This window comes from Ruditapes philippinarum, unplaced genomic scaffold (assembly GCF_026571515.1).
Source record: "Ruditapes philippinarum isolate M1 unplaced genomic scaffold, ASM2657151v2 ctg3840_1_1_1_1, whole genome shotgun sequence".
Lineage (NCBI taxonomy): Eukaryota > Metazoa > Mollusca > Bivalvia > Venerida > Veneridae > Ruditapes > Ruditapes philippinarum.
This window is the reverse complement of record NW_026866514.1, coordinates 61,997-77,394: the sequence shown is the minus strand read 5'-3', so window position 1 is coordinate 77,394 and position 15,398 is coordinate 61,997. Positions and strand designations below refer to the sequence as shown.

General features: G+C 34.0%; 2 protein-coding genes across 2 annotated transcripts; one reads left to right on the top strand and one right to left on the bottom strand.

Annotated features, from left to right (window-relative positions):
* Positions 1-442: 442 nt before the first annotated feature.
* Positions 443-6,374, bottom strand: LOC132732717 (uncharacterized). The gene is made up of 6 exons (XM_060719191.1): positions 5,541-6,374; positions 4,891-5,012; positions 4,457-4,569; positions 3,822-4,007; positions 2,865-2,976; positions 443-2,481 (listed from the first exon to the last, which is right to left on the bottom strand). The coding sequence occupies exons 1-6, from the start codon at positions 6,014-6,016 to the stop codon at positions 782-784; spliced, it is 2,709 nt and encodes a 902-aa protein (XP_060575174.1). The 5' UTR covers positions 6,017-6,374; the 3' UTR covers positions 443-781.
* A 4,366-nt stretch (positions 6,375-10,740) lies between these two features.
* Positions 10,741-13,927, top strand: LOC132732713 (uncharacterized). Its single transcript, XM_060719187.1, has 3 exons — positions 10,741-10,869; positions 11,983-12,164; positions 12,455-13,927. The coding sequence occupies exons 1-3, from the start codon at positions 10,848-10,850 to the stop codon at positions 13,925-13,927; spliced, it is 1,677 nt and encodes a 558-aa protein (XP_060575170.1). The 5' UTR covers positions 10,741-10,847.
* Positions 13,928-15,398: the final 1,471 nt, after the last annotated feature.

Here is a 15,398-nt window from a genome sequence, read left to right as displayed (position 1 = left end):
CAATCTCATATTAGTGGCCTCCCTTCACCTTTTCATTACTTGCTATGATGCTAGTATGAGTCAGAGGGACTTCACTTAGGTTGTTTTGACATGACGGAACTGGAAACACTTTTTCCGAGATTTGTTTACCATTTGATATACTAGTAGTCTTGAACAATTACTTGTAAGCAAATTTTCAAACCATTGCCCCGTTTTTACCAGAATAATTGTACAAAATCACAAAAAAATATTAAAAGCGTTGCAGCGCTTTTCCCTCAGTCAAGCTAAAAATTGCACAATAACCCGATATTCACTTTAATTCTTAGAACATATTTCTTTAATATCCTTTGCAGATTTTGTCCATGCTTGATCAATATAATGAATTAAAATTTTATGTTCCTCAGTGGAGTTTCTTCAATAAATTAATAGTTATATGAAGAACAGACTATTAAATTCGTTCAATGAGAAAAATGCACATTTTATTGAATAATTTTACAACATACATTTATGATAAAAAGAAGAATCGTGAACGACGATAGCGTAGCATAAACAGATTTAAATTTACGCAAAATTGGCAAGATATTTATAACATGATCTGCAAAACATAACAAAACTTGCTATTGAAAAAAAACCATTTAAAGTGCAGTTTTGTTTGCCCTTCTAAACAATTCATTAATATGCTCACTGCACAGACCGCTTCAAATTATTTTGAAATATCAAATAATTATAGACAAATATCTATCTTTTTGATTCTGTACTCGGAGATATTTAAAAGTACATGCATACTAGTTGTTATTCAAAATTATTTCCGCCTTACTTTCTGTGGGACTGAAGCTCCAAGATATTTCATTTTTGAGCTATATTGCTTATTCACTCGTTTTGCCTTCTGGCCATGTTTCTCGTTTAGTTTCAATGGTGGCACAAAAACACTTGACGATGCTTCGTTGCCGTCCTCATCCACATCGTCAATATCAGTAATATCTAGTGCAGTTTCAACCTTGGTTACACCAAACAACGGATCTGTTATAGAATTTTTATCATTCCCGTGTAGTCCGTTGACAACAGAACCTATTTCAGTATCCTTCTTCAGATCTTTTGTCGAGTCTGAATTTGATTTTTTACCCGATGTCTTTTCACTGCTAGCTAGTTTGTTAAGATTAGCTACACGTTCTATTTCTAAACCAACAGCGTCCGGGTTTGCTTTTAAAAGATGAGTGTCATTGTTTTTATGTTTGACTCCAGCGCTTCTAGAACTTTCAGACTGATATATCATTTCTACTTCATCACCGTCTGAGGAAGATTCTTCAGTATTAAATGCAGACACTTTGCTTTCTTTTACTTCATCATTAGTATTACTCACATCTTTTACTTCAACTTTGTTACCAGTTTTGTTCTCATCGCCTTCATTTAATTCATTAACTCTGTCAGATTGATTTATATCTTCTGCTTTCGGTGTTTTGATTTTCTTGCAATGACTGTCAATTTTATCGTTGTTTACTTTCTTCATATCTACGCTACACTTATCTTTGACATTCGACTTAATATTTTTAGGGTCTTTTAAAGCCAGTTCAGATTTTTCAGAGTTCTTCTTGTCTACAGTTGACTCGTCATTATTTTTTTCTGTATTTTCACTTTTAGTTACAGGTTTCTCTGTTGTTTTAGTGATTTCTTTGAATGCTTGTCCAAACATTATTCTTTTTTTCGACTTGGTTTTCTTTTTTGTGTCCATGGTTTCGTGAGATGTGCTTTTTCCAACATCACTTGCTTTGCTTTGAATTTTAGCTAAGGTTTTTTCAATTTTCATCATCTCTTCAATAAAATTGTCTTTACCATTTAACATTCCAGATTTAGCAACTTCATTTTCTTCCTCGTCTGATGGGTCTGTTTCACTTTCAGTATCAAATTGAAATGATTTCACCGCAGTCATGCTCTTACTGTCATGCATACTGTCTCTTACATCTATTTCTGCTTTTTGCATTCTGAAATCAAGTGCATCTTGATCCAGAGAAGGAGTCATTTTAATAAACATATTTTGCTCGCGCATTTCCATTTCCGGTGATATCTCTACTTCAACCGTTTCCTCCCGGTCTTGCGCACATGCAACACTTCCTATTTCCGGTATTCTAGGTGATGCACCATCGTCATGCGAATCCTCTTCGTATTCAGAAGACGAATATCCTTGATTTACGAAATTTGTATCTTTAACTTTAGTATCTTCTATATTAGATGCTACACAATCCTTTCTGATTTCAAATCCATATCCTCCTTTACCATTTTGTCTCTTCTTGCCCGAAAGTTTTCTATCTTTGTGTAATACCTTCTCTTTTCGTTTATCTACAAGAGTACCGAAAGATGTGGTGTTGTGCTCTTTAAAGAAATTAACTTCCTCCACCTTTTCCACTTTCTTCACGCAGACGAACTTGTGCGTTCCTAGAGCTTGCAATGTTTTTATGTCGGTTTGCTGAGCACTACGTATTCTAAATACATCTTGGTTGTCAGTCCCTGAAATACAAGAACTATTCTTGTTGTGTTTCCTGCACAGAAAAAAGAACTAAAAACTTTTGAACTATATATGAATACGAATGTCTGTCCTACGAAATTACAAGAAATGATCACAAATTGTAATACATGTATTCTTAAGAAAGAATAAAGTTTTGTTTAATTTTCTCGTCTTGAATTTTCATGGAATTTTATTTATTGAATAACAATAGACCCAAGTTACAAATTGTTGAATGTACGTCTTATTTCAAGTATTTAAAGCTTTATTTTTATTGTTGGCGTATTTCAAAGTTATGTAATCAACTATTACAGCATAAAGAAATGACATTACGTATAAACCTACCAAATTTCGTCACGCCATTAACCTCGTTTAAAAATGCACGTACCTTTAAATATCTGCTGCCTCTGGAAATGAGCATCTTGGAAAGATCCGTGCAAGAATATTTCCTCCGCATCAAGATCGGACCGGAAGTCGTCATATGTTACGAAACGATGAAGCTTGAACGAAAGGAGATAATAAATATTTAATAATGTGAATATAATATCTGAATGAATATCATTAAAGTCATAATAGAAAGTAAAAATCTAAAAGAGAACCGGTTTAGTTTGAAGTAGTAACAGTTCTTCATATAAAGAAGAAACGTAGAATCTAATATTTTTATATTTTCCACATGTTATATTACTCGGAGTCATTTGCTAGCTTACATTTTGAAACCAATTTCTTAAAAGGTTATTAAACAACAAATAAACGTTTCCGTCCTGATTTCAGATTGAAATTGGAATAGCCTTCACCAAGTTGCAGTACAGTATGATCATGGAAATAATTCCGCTTTTTAAAAAAAAATCCATTGTCTTTTTTAATTAACAAGCCTTCAGCTTATGACAGTAATGTGTATACTTATATAATATATACATTGTAAATCTATTTCCTGAACTATATATAACAATTAGCTAACAAAATTGCATTAATGACCATACACAGTGCCATGTGTAGAGTGTAGAAGTTGTCCAGTTGATGGTCAGTTGTTCTACTCGGTGTGCTTGAAATAATTCATGGAGAAAGCATCTGTTGTAACCACGTGATAAATAAAGTGCTGGTGTGACAAAAAATCCAAAATCAGTGTCCTCTGTGGCCGAGTGGTTGCGATTGTTGACTTCTATATAATTACGCATTATCACTTTGGGTTCGAATCCCGAGACGCAAATCTACAGTCATACCAAATCTACAGTCATACCAAATCTACAGTCATACCGTAAAAGCTATAAAATCGAAAGTGTAGTTGTGTACTGAAACCCAACGACAACAAAAACCATTAAAACAGAATTTTAACCAAATAAGGTACCTTATAAATTGTCGTCTGTATAAGCCAGATAGGAAAGCAGACGACACAGCAGATTTTGTCCTCGGTGGATTCGTTTAAAGGAGTATATTCCTCCCCATTTGTAACGTACAATTTGGCCCCAACTACTTTACAATCTGTGAGTAGCACACTTTTACACCAACGTTCCACACACACGTTTAGATTGATCTGCAAGTAAGGTGAAATATAAATTTCAAAACTTAACTGCCGTCCGTATTTTAGATATGAATCGAAATAAAAAAAATAAACCGGTATGTTGAAATGAATGAAAATGCGTCATAAGGTTTGTTGCTCCGATAAAATATTAAAAATGATTTTTTTTGTAATAATGTACATGGTCAATGATAATCATTGAAATAAGTTACAATAACAGTAAATGATTTTTCTGCTGTGCTATTAGCATGAGCCTTCGATAATTGACAATATGCCAATTTCTTTAATTTTCAAAAGCATTTCCTTTTATTTACATATCAAATCACTCTTCATATTCCGCAAGCGTATACATATTGGTCTTCTTTATGAAATTCTATTTTTGTTTATAACTCAAGTGTTAATTAACTTTATAAGAATGCTCACAATAACTTGCACGTAATACACGTGTAAAGAAAATTACCTACTTCTACACAAAATCTTCTCTGATTATGGAGAGAGTCCATGCATTTTGTCATTGTTGTATACAGCCTATCCCCTAAACCTGCTTGGTTAGGATCCAGTAATACCAAACATGGAGCTGTAAGTTTTATAAATAACATAGTTATTTAATTGAAAGATGATAATTTGTTTAAACATGACTGGAATGGTAGCAGTTGTGGTACTGGTAGTGGACGGAAGTAGTGCCTAAAGCCCAGTAGTCTGTAATTGAAGTTGTAATCAAAATAGTTAGGTCTTCCGTCATACCCGACCATTTAACGGTCTTCGAGTAGTGTCTATGAGTTATCTTTGGACATTTAAAAATTACTATGTAAATAATAGTATGAGCATTAGAGAAACGTATAATTCATTTATCAGACAAAGACAGTTATTTTCAATCTGTAGGTCAAAATATTCTAACCTCTGACTGGTTTTCCAAAGCGTTTTTCTTTGTATACCAGGGTGACTCCAAAAACAGAGCATCTCTCAGTCAACATTTTACGAATTTTTCTCAGATCATTTATGTTCTCAACGTCTATGTTCCTGAAATAGAGGAAAAAATGTAGGGGACAGTACGTGAATGTGATATTCTGTTGGGGGTTGTATCGCTCCAGTTCATTGTGTTATTTTTTGTGTTGACTTTATGAAACTTCAAGAAGATAATTTGACATCTATATTGATCAAGATTATATTTTGCTCAATGAACATGGTGTATGTTATTTACTTATTTATACAAAAGTCATAGCAGATCGCTAATAACGATTGCAAAATAACAACTTTCTAGCTTTAACACGGGTGCCATTGCATAAGCAAAAATATAAATACTTTAATCCGTCTGAATCCATTGGAGGTTTAATTGTTTAAAGACTCCGATCAATATTTCTGTTTCGATTAATAATAATCTTTGCTAAATATTATAAATGTTTTTATGGACTAATATTCAAATGTTTACGTGCGCTATCAGAAAAAAACGTCCTTGTTCATAATCGCGTTCACCAAATTTAAAACAACATAAAAATCAAAAATACTAAGCTCATGAAATCGTGTTATCGTTTGAAACAAACTATATACCATGATTTTCCATTTTCTGAGATATCTCCAATGGTTGGCGGCATGACATTCTTGCCGTGGAAAAAAACATTGACTTCCTCCGGGTCATAAGTTATCCTACTGTTACTTTCTGTATAAAACAAGTCATTCAACACTCTCGGATTGAACGCAAACTCTTCCCACGGTAATATACTTATACCAGAGTACCCTATATTATATTCTTCAGTTTTGTTTATATTTGTTGCTTTTGCTTCATCCGAACACGTTAGGTTGATTATTTTATCTTCGTCCGTTTGGTTACTGCGTTCTTTGGCCCATTCCGGTATATTCCCGCCAAAAAGAAGTGCATTCAACTTTTCGTCTGTGACTCCAACTGTCGTCTGCGGCTCATCGTCTGCAACTGTGACGCAGAATGGAATATCATCATTCTGTTGAATACACGATGAAGAATTAATGCTCCCTACGTAGCTGTCCTTCATAACTCCTGTGCCAGCCATTCTTGTTCTTGTTTATTGTATTGATGGATTTTGAAAGAAAGAGAATCCTAGAATCTCGTTACCTCGTTCTCGAATAAATCCGTCATTTCGACAAATCCTATTACTGTATAGCCTTTTCAACAGATTCGTCTGGAAATTGCTATTTCATTCAACAATTTAACTTCCGGTTTTTATCTGTACATGTCCTCTCCAGGAATGAGTAACTTAAATGCTGAGTTATTTTTCTTTATTTTTGATCTAGAATATTCGTAGTATATAAATACATTGTAGTAATATAGAAACTAAGTTTATTGTGGTCAACTTTCTCCTACTACATACTATATATATACATGTACTGCTTCCACATTGTTAAGCCTTTTTCCGATTGACCTCTACGTAATCTTTTCAATAGAAGGTTGTTTAACTTATGACGTTGTCCAAATAAATAATCAATGGTATTAAAATCAAAAATATTTGAATGACAAAAAATCATTAGTGCTATACTTAAAAATAAATCAATGCATACATATCTGACCATATTAAAAAGTAATCTTTAAAGTGTGAACTACAGTGTGTACTAACATAGAAACTAAATCAACAAGTATCAATATTATATTGAATATTAAATTTGTATTGTTTTATTTTTGTGATGAAAAGCAACAAATGTTTTCAAAACATCAAAAACAACATTTGAGCCGCGTCATGACAAAACCAACATAATGGGTTTGCGACCAGCATGGATCCAGACCAGCCTGCGCATCCGCCCAGTCAGATCAGGATCCATGCTGTTCGCTTACCAACCTTATTACAAGTAGAGAAACTGAAAGCGAATAGCATGGATCCTGATCAGACTGCGCGGATGCACAGGCTGGTCTGGATCCATGCTGGTCGCAAACCCATTATGTTGGTTTTCTCGTGACACGGCTCATATATAGAAGATACCATCGGACTTGAGAGAATAAAGTTTGTACTCGTCCGAATCAGTTTTTTTTTTTTTAATATTATTAGTTTCTGAATATAAAACGGAAAATTTAATAAAATTTCATTTCAGTCTGATATTCTTGTTGTTGTTGTGGTGGTGGTGGTTGTTGTTGTTGTTTCAGAAAGCGCTGTTACGGAAATGTTTCATCTTCCCTATTCTTTACCAACTTTTCATATATATTTTGTAACTGCCAGCTTCCATGCATGAAACATATATAGCCATTAGATATGAAGAAAATCTTCTAAATAATTTTGCTGAAAGACATGCATGATTATCAAACAATCATGATTCACATTATATAAGACATAACTCAAACGATCAGGCAACTTTAAATATCAATTTTGAAAAAGCAGCGGTGGCCTAATGGTTAAGTTGTCTGCCTTTCAACGCAGGGATCACGGGTTCGAGACCTAATCGGGTCAATACCATGTTTCTTCATACGACAACATTATTGGTTGGTTCCAGGAAGCGGACTCAAGAGGGATGAATATAAGTTGCAAGAACTTGTTTCGCAATCGAGTTTAAACCAAATATAGAATTTGCTCATAATTTACAAATAATCTACGTCCTCCACGCGCTTGGATCAGCTTTTCTTTTTATTTTAATTCTTTAGGCTTTTAGATATGTAATTTATTGACAGGTTTGTGATGGAATTGTACATACTTGAGACTGACATACACAACGAAAAAGCATGCACTTGAATAACTAGCCGATAAATGTTGAAATACTTAGTATCATCATGCATGTTAACTACTAGTATTGTTCGAAATATGGGTCCATGGTCTACCTATTTTACGAAACAGAAAGATCAATCTGAACCAATGTCAGTTTTACATGAAATTCAAATATGTGCCCTCCATTGGTCCGAATATCTATTATTTCACATTGTGTACATTTGTATTCCAACTAACTTTTGGAACCACAAGGCTCATTTTAAATATGTCTAAAATTGAAGAGAGATTCAGTACGTTAACATAGTTCCCTTACATTACAGTGAAACAAGCAGATAGAAAATGTGTTGATGTTTCAAGAAATATGTGTTGTTCAATCAACCAATAAATTAATCGGTCAAGGAAAATATGTGTATAATTGTCAGTCAATCAGTCAGTCAGTCAATCAATCAGGCACTCACTCACTCAATCAATCAATCAATCACTTAATCAGTCAGTCAGTTTTATGTCATAAGACCAATTATCATTTTTTTTAATTAGTCAGTCTAATCATTTTTCCAATGAAAATTAGTGTTATGTCTTATCATATAATAACATAATGGAAGGGTCTCAGTCGGCAAAACTCTATGTCCATAGTTTGCTAAGGGTAAGAAAATAAATTCGCATTTACTTGAGAAGAACAGGTTGCCTGTTCGGCTAGTCAAAAAAATTTGGCGTCTTGAACAGATTCTGTGATTTTTTTTATTTATTCATATATTTATTTATTTTATTTTATTTTTTTTATTTTTTGTCAGAACCTCGCTTTCACCATTACTTTATTTTAACATAAAATTCACTTTCGCTTGTATTATTACCTGTTCAAACGAATTGCATTCACTTATCTTTATAACATGCTACAACAAAGCAGAACAAATAAACAAAAGCAAAAAAAAATAATAATAATAAAACAGGGGGAAAATCAATCGGTCTAGTACGTTTACATTATCGTATCTTACGCTAACAATGAAGTCCTAGTATATATTTATATATATGTACACCGTACGCTTATGCTTAAACACGAATAAATCTCTAATCTTGAAATACAATAACGAATGTACGGTCTAGCTTTCTAACATGTAAGAACTCGTCGGAAATAAATATTGTCGGCGTGGTTTGATAAACTCTGCCTCGTGATAACAATGTATTAATCAATATTATATAGCAAATATACTTTTCATATTTATACGGATTTTTGTCAGACTGTACCTAAGGTATGTTGTTTCATTTGTACAATTATTGCATTGACATACTTTTTCGACTGATTGATAATGTTGTAGTCTTCGCAAATTACTGTTTAACCGTGACACAAGAAGTGTATAACGGAGATAACTTGCCACTCGATAATTAAACGTAAATGATATATCTGCCTGACGTTTTTAAATCATTATTTACAATATACTTTGCTTACGACACACGTGAAATGCTCTATTTTAGTAACTGATCTCTTAAACAATTGATGGACCATTGACTTAGTCATCAATCAGCTGATCGATATATAAATTTTCTATTCATCTTCTGTGTGACGTCATATCAGGTACTCTCCTATGAATATTAATGAGCTAATGGAGAAGGTGTTCCTAATTTACATAAACTGTATAAAGCAATCGTAGTAAATTGTTCAATTTATTTAAAAGAACGTGTTTATAAGTTGCTTCTTTGCGAGTATCTTAAATAAACTCACAATTATACATGGTTTAACGACTATTTGACCTAATAAAGATGCATAATTTGAATAAGACACGCCCCCGTAATTTGACAGTACCAAGTTACGGCAATGTTTATTTATGTTGACCTATGTAATCTGGATGACTGACTATTAAAATAAACATCAGAAAACCTATTTAAATGCCCTGGATTAAAAAAGAGAGTTTTAAATTTAAAAGTTGTTGATGAGAATTGATAAAGGCAGTTTCAGAATATACTTTTATTGAAGATATTTTACTAACTCGTAAGTGAAACTTTTATTATATAACAATTTAAGGTATTTAAAGTAAATCTAATTATTATTTCTAATAAAAAGACGACGACGGTTATATTGTAAAAACTGACGACAACTTGACTCTGTGATTGTATTAAGCATGAATTTATTAGCAATGGTATGCCTTTTTTTCAAATATCTGGAAATACAATTGAAATTTATTACACTTTATAAACATGTCAAACTCTATAGGAGTTTATTGTGTGTCTATTGTAAACTAAATATACGCAGTATTTGACAGTTTGTTGAGATTCCATGATTATTATGTATATTTTTTTTTCATTTTCAAGATCTTTCCGAAGTTGAAATTCATTGTATGAAAATAATATATGATATACGAGTATTTTTTGTTAACGTTGCGATTGTGCTTTGTCAGTATGTACATGTAAATATATATAAGAACTAGATATATGTGGGTAAGATCTAAGTTCATATGATCTAATTGATTGGATCAATCTTTCAACGTAAGTGAATTTTAATTTGTATTGTGTTATCTAGAATATAACTTCCCACAGAAATTTTGAAATTTTACATTTACATTTGATTTGTTATTCATCAGTTCATTTAAAATTAATGCTACTTAATTAAGTGAGCTACTAAAGTCAAAAATATGGAAACCCTGAAGACAATATTTCCTTATTAAACAAGCAGGCCAAATTAATTAATAGTCTTATACAAATGTTCGTGTGATCAAAAATGAATCGCTCAAGATATATTTCTGGGTTTTAAGTGGTTATATACCAAGACAAAACGCATTGACTAATTTGGCTGCGGGTTCGCAATAAAAAAGTTTCCCAGGTTGTGAGCTCGAGCGTTAACAATGACTAAATAAGCTTTTTAAGTTATTAATAATTCAATACACTAGTATAGATAAATAGCAAATTATGTGTCTACTTGACAGTAAATCCTATTACGGTTATATCAACTGAGTTGACTATCTGGCATCCGGCCACCTTTGTCTCTTTCACGGTGTGACCCGGGCTTAAGCCCTTTCAGAAATTATCGCAAATTATAAAGGTAATATATAAAGCTTGGCAAAAGTCCATCATTGTTTTCATTCTCTTTATCTCGGGTTAAATCTACATTTATTTATCACTGTAAAGTTAGACCGACAGAGAAAACATTGTGTTTTTTTCCCTTATCTTTTCTAAAACTGATTGGAAAAGAAATATTTATTCAATAATGGATTTGGCATCATTATATAGTGAGTATGAATATATAGTATTGCATCTACATGCATGTACAAAACAGCAGACGTACGAATGCGAAGGTGGAGTTTTATTAAAATATTTCCGATATTTTTAGACTAATAACATTAATTATTAGTCATCAATGATTTAAGTTGTAAACCATGAGTACGTCTTGTTTACCAATAATATTTTTTATCAATGATAGATTATATATAAATGATTCTTTCAAATTTGAAAGTCAATACGGCGTAGAAATCAAATTACAATATGCTAATGAGGACGCCCATATATTTGAATAACCGCGCCTACAACATGGCGGGTAGCCTAGCAATAACGTAAATATAAACAACTTTCCTTTGATATAACACGTGTATGATTTATCGATTGAAAAGCAATAAATGAAAATTTCAAAACAAAGAGAACGAAATAACTGCGCAGTAAACTCATAATTTAGCTATGAGGGATGGAAATGAAATCGCTTTGAGCACGGACGTTGCTATAATTGATATCAATATAATATTGTTGTCACACTCGTAGAAATATAAATTTGAGCCGTGTCACGACAAAACCAACATAATGGGTTTGCGACCAGCATGGATCCAGACCAGTCTGATCAGGACCCATGCTGTTCGCTATCAGTTTCTCTACTTGTAATAGGGTTGGTAAGCGAACAGCATGGATCCTGATCAGACTGCGCGGATGCGCAGGCTGGTCTGGATCCATGCTGGTCGCAAACCCATTATGTTGGTTTTGTCATGACACGACTCAAAATTAAAACATTCATCTCGACCTCACGGTTTTGTTTGTGAACATATGATGAGATTATAAATGTTTATTAAATGTGAAACTGTAGCAGTGTAAATCAATAAGTTGTTATGAATGTAAATTGATTTTGGACTTCCACTAAAGAGTAATTTAAGAGCTGATTAATTAGAGGATTTTATTTGCAATGGATATAAAATCAATGGATAAAAAAGGCGGAAGTTTTTAATGTAAAAAAATGTTCCAATCTTTTAAAAATCGACAGCTTAGTATTTTATACTGCGTTCATATTGTTCATACTAGTAATCAAAATACGTAAAGAAAACCAAGGAATACGATAAATATTTTAACATTTTTATTTCCAGATAAAATGGCGGCAGGAGGTGACGATTCAGACGCGGCTAAGCGGAACCTGGTGGTTGACGAAGCCGCATTTGAGGAGCAATTTTTAAGATGTCATATCTGCCGAGAAAAATATGATCAAACAGAGAAAGCACCAAAGTCATTGCCTTGTAACCATACTTTCTGCCTCCCTTGCCTAAAACAGGTCAGTCTTGTTTTATAGTCTCACGGTGAATTTGGATAAATCTCATCTTAGTATCTGTATGAATTGTACATCCTATGAACACCAAGACAATGCGCGGTGTAAGCCGAACAGAACAGACCGTATACTTTTGGTATACTTTTACAAATGAATATGAATTGAGTTAATATGACATTCTCACTCTTTAACTACACATATCAACATAGATTTACATGAATGAATCCAGATAAAAACGTAAGGTGTGCCTTTGAAAGATATTCATTATTGTAAATTGTATTTTTATCTTTTTCCAGGTCTTTGACCACAATCCACAGAACGGTAGGCGCGCATATACATTTGCAGACGACACATATGAAGGTGTTCTAAAATGTCCAACTTGCCGAGTAGAAATCTACCTCAGCCGGACTGAGATAAGTGCTTTGCCGAACGACCACAGGGTCATTCAAATGATGGACTTTTTGTCACAGGTTGTAGTCAAATCACAAAACGTGTGCACTAAGCACGAACGTCAGCCGTTAAATTTCTTCTGCAAGTCGTGCACTGTACCAGTCTGTCGAGACTGTACCGTTCTAGATCACAAAGAAGGTGACCACGAAATCGTCGATGTCTCAAAGGCGCTTAATGAAAATGCAGAGGAATTTAATAACGTTGAAAACAGAAGTAAGCAACTGCTTAAAGGCATGAAAACTCGGTCTGATGCACTGGCTAATGCATCTAAACAACTGGACCTTCTGGAAAGGCAGCTTCGAAGTAAAATCAAAGACACCTTCATTGAGTATCGTCTGCTTCTAGAACGAAGACAAGAAGGTCAGATCGCTATATTACATGATATGATAAAGAAACAGAAAGCGTTAATAAATGCAAAATTTGTTGATGTTTGTACACAAGGTTCTCAACTTCAGAAACTTCACGACTCGTTTACAAAAGCACGTCCCTCTAACGACATTACACAGCTATTTACTGTTCACAATGAAATGAAGGAACACGATGAAGAGTTTGCTCGTCAAGCCGAAGCAAACGACGATGAATTGTTTGTAGGATGCGATTTTGAAGTTACAAATGAACCGATGTTTCTATCGGAAATGAGTTGTGTTGGCGAGCTTGTACAGAAACCCGACATGAATTTGAAAAATCCAATCCCAGCACATACACTGCGGTTTTTAGAAAAGGAAGATAGGGACAGGGAGAGAAGGATTAACGAAATACAAGGACCTGACCCTAACGACTGTGACGATATTATGGTCACTCATGTAGAAGAGCCAAGTGTAACTGCCGGACGTCATGGTTCGTCATCGATATCAAGAGAACGTGAGAGAGAGCGTTTGGCGGAAAGAGCTATGCAAAGAGCCGCGAGGCTCAGAGCACGTGATATAATTCAGCGGGAATCTAATTATGAACCAGAACGGGATGATGACGAAACAGAAGAGATGGAACACGATTCAAGCGAGATGATCACTTCGTCCTACTTGTTGAGAATTGCTTCAAGATTAAACGCAAGTTCTGCGAATTTGTCTGAAGCCATTCTAGATTTGTCAACAGACCGAGAAAATACACGGTCACCGGAAGCTGATACACCTAGCTCGACATCATCCGGAATCGGAAGTAGTAGCAGACGTTCGGGTCCATCCCCACCAAGGTCGCGCAGATCGAATCAGAATGTGCGAGTTGTAAGGCATCCTCAGGCGCACCGCGCAACACCGGACCGAAGTGACCGGTACATTACAACACGTTACGACAGACCAAGTGGAAACTCAGATCAACAGTAACAAAGGTGCATAATTATATACCAAGGTATACGGACTGTGGTACGGGGTCCACAATAAATACCCGTTTGATTGTGTATTTTTAATCGACCATGTTCAACATCGAGTGACACTAGATGAGCATTTTTCGGTTTCGGGAAAGGTACATGGCATTTAAGCAGTTTTTGCGCATTCATGGAGTGCTACACTTACAATAATTGTGGTATCGGAAACGTATTTCGTCTTGCATTTAGTTATGATAATTTATTGTGTGTGATACATTTTGTTCTGTGATATTGCTTGTCTTAAGATTTCATCTTGTCAAAAATAAAAGAAATGTCATAATATGCCGTGTATTAGCGTATCTATCTGTAAATGTCCATTACAAAAAATGATACTCTGATAAAGATTAATATGAAAGATTAGAGAATATCCATGGTCTTCCAAGTAAAGCAACGACTTGTGTATGCCATTTGTGTTCAAACGTTTAATGCGACATAACTAGCGGGTTCTTACAAACGAAAACCAGTCTTGTATAATGTTTGATGAACAATTTGAATATAATTCATGCAATGTAGTCCAATATTAGTACATGTTTTTATCGTCTGCATATCTCATAGTGACCCTAGTTTTCAGGCTATAGGGACTTATTTACAAAATTGTTCTTAATTTCGGCATATGAAATATATCATGGACCTATATAACAAATAAACATGCTCATACCAACACAAGTCACATGCAAGCAGTGAATTGAAAATAGAATGCATGTCTCGTGGCAATACCAATGTGTGTTCAGACCATGCAGACGTTCTTTGCATATTGTATACATTTAGACAAGAGCTGTCAGGAGCACAGCGCAACTATTCTCAGGACTTGATAGTATAACAAGTGACTGGATAATGTCGGATTTAACAAAGGACAACTTCATTCATGATACTTGACATAGTTACGATCTTGGATAATTATTGTAGACTTGTAAGAGTTAGGACTTTGTTAATATGACCCTCAATGATAATACCCAGAGATATTAATTTAAAGGTATGAACCCCCCCCCCCCCCCCAAAAAAAAAAAAGAGCTGTCAGTAGGACAGGAACGCTCGACTATTTTTAGTGCTTGATAGTAAAAGAGCTAATAATCATATGTCACCCTTTTAAGTTTTAGTATGCACCATTTGATAAGGAAGTACAGAAGCATCTCATATTGATTTTATTCACACACACTTTCGGTATGGAGCTCCTAACATCTAAAATTATAATAGTTTCGAACAGTTTAAATTAAGTTATTTCAAACAGTTTAAATTAAGTTTTATTGATCTATATGATCAGTATATGTGTAGGGATAGACAAATATACAATTTATTTGGATTTTAAGGCATTTGGAGCTCCACTTTCAAAGTGTATGTGACATTGTTCAGTAAGGATTAATCAGAAGTTAACGATATTTAAGATAATACACAAATAATTTAGGATTTTCATACTCCCTGTTGCATCTATT

Coding starts and splice junctions, on each gene's coding strand:
- LOC132732717 (XM_060719191.1), bottom strand. CDS start 6,016: ATGGCTGGCACAGGAGTTATGAAGGACAGCTACGTAGGGAGCATTAAT. Junction 5,013..5,540: donor TCAGAAAATGGAAAATCATG/GTATATAGTTTG, acceptor CCTCTATTTCAG/GAACATAGACGTTGAGAACA. Junction 2,977..3,821: donor TACAGACGACAATTTATAAG/GTACCTTATTTG, acceptor CTTTCGTTCAAG/CTTCATCGTTTCGTAACATA.
- LOC132732713 (XM_060719187.1), top strand. CDS start 10,848: ATGGATTTGGCATCATTATATA. Junction 10,870..11,982: donor GGATTTGGCATCATTATATA/GTGAGTATGAAT, acceptor TTTTATTTCCAG/ATAAAATGGCGGCAGGAGGT. Junction 12,165..12,454: donor GCCTCCCTTGCCTAAAACAG/GTCAGTCTTGTT, acceptor ATCTTTTTCCAG/GTCTTTGACCACAATCCACA.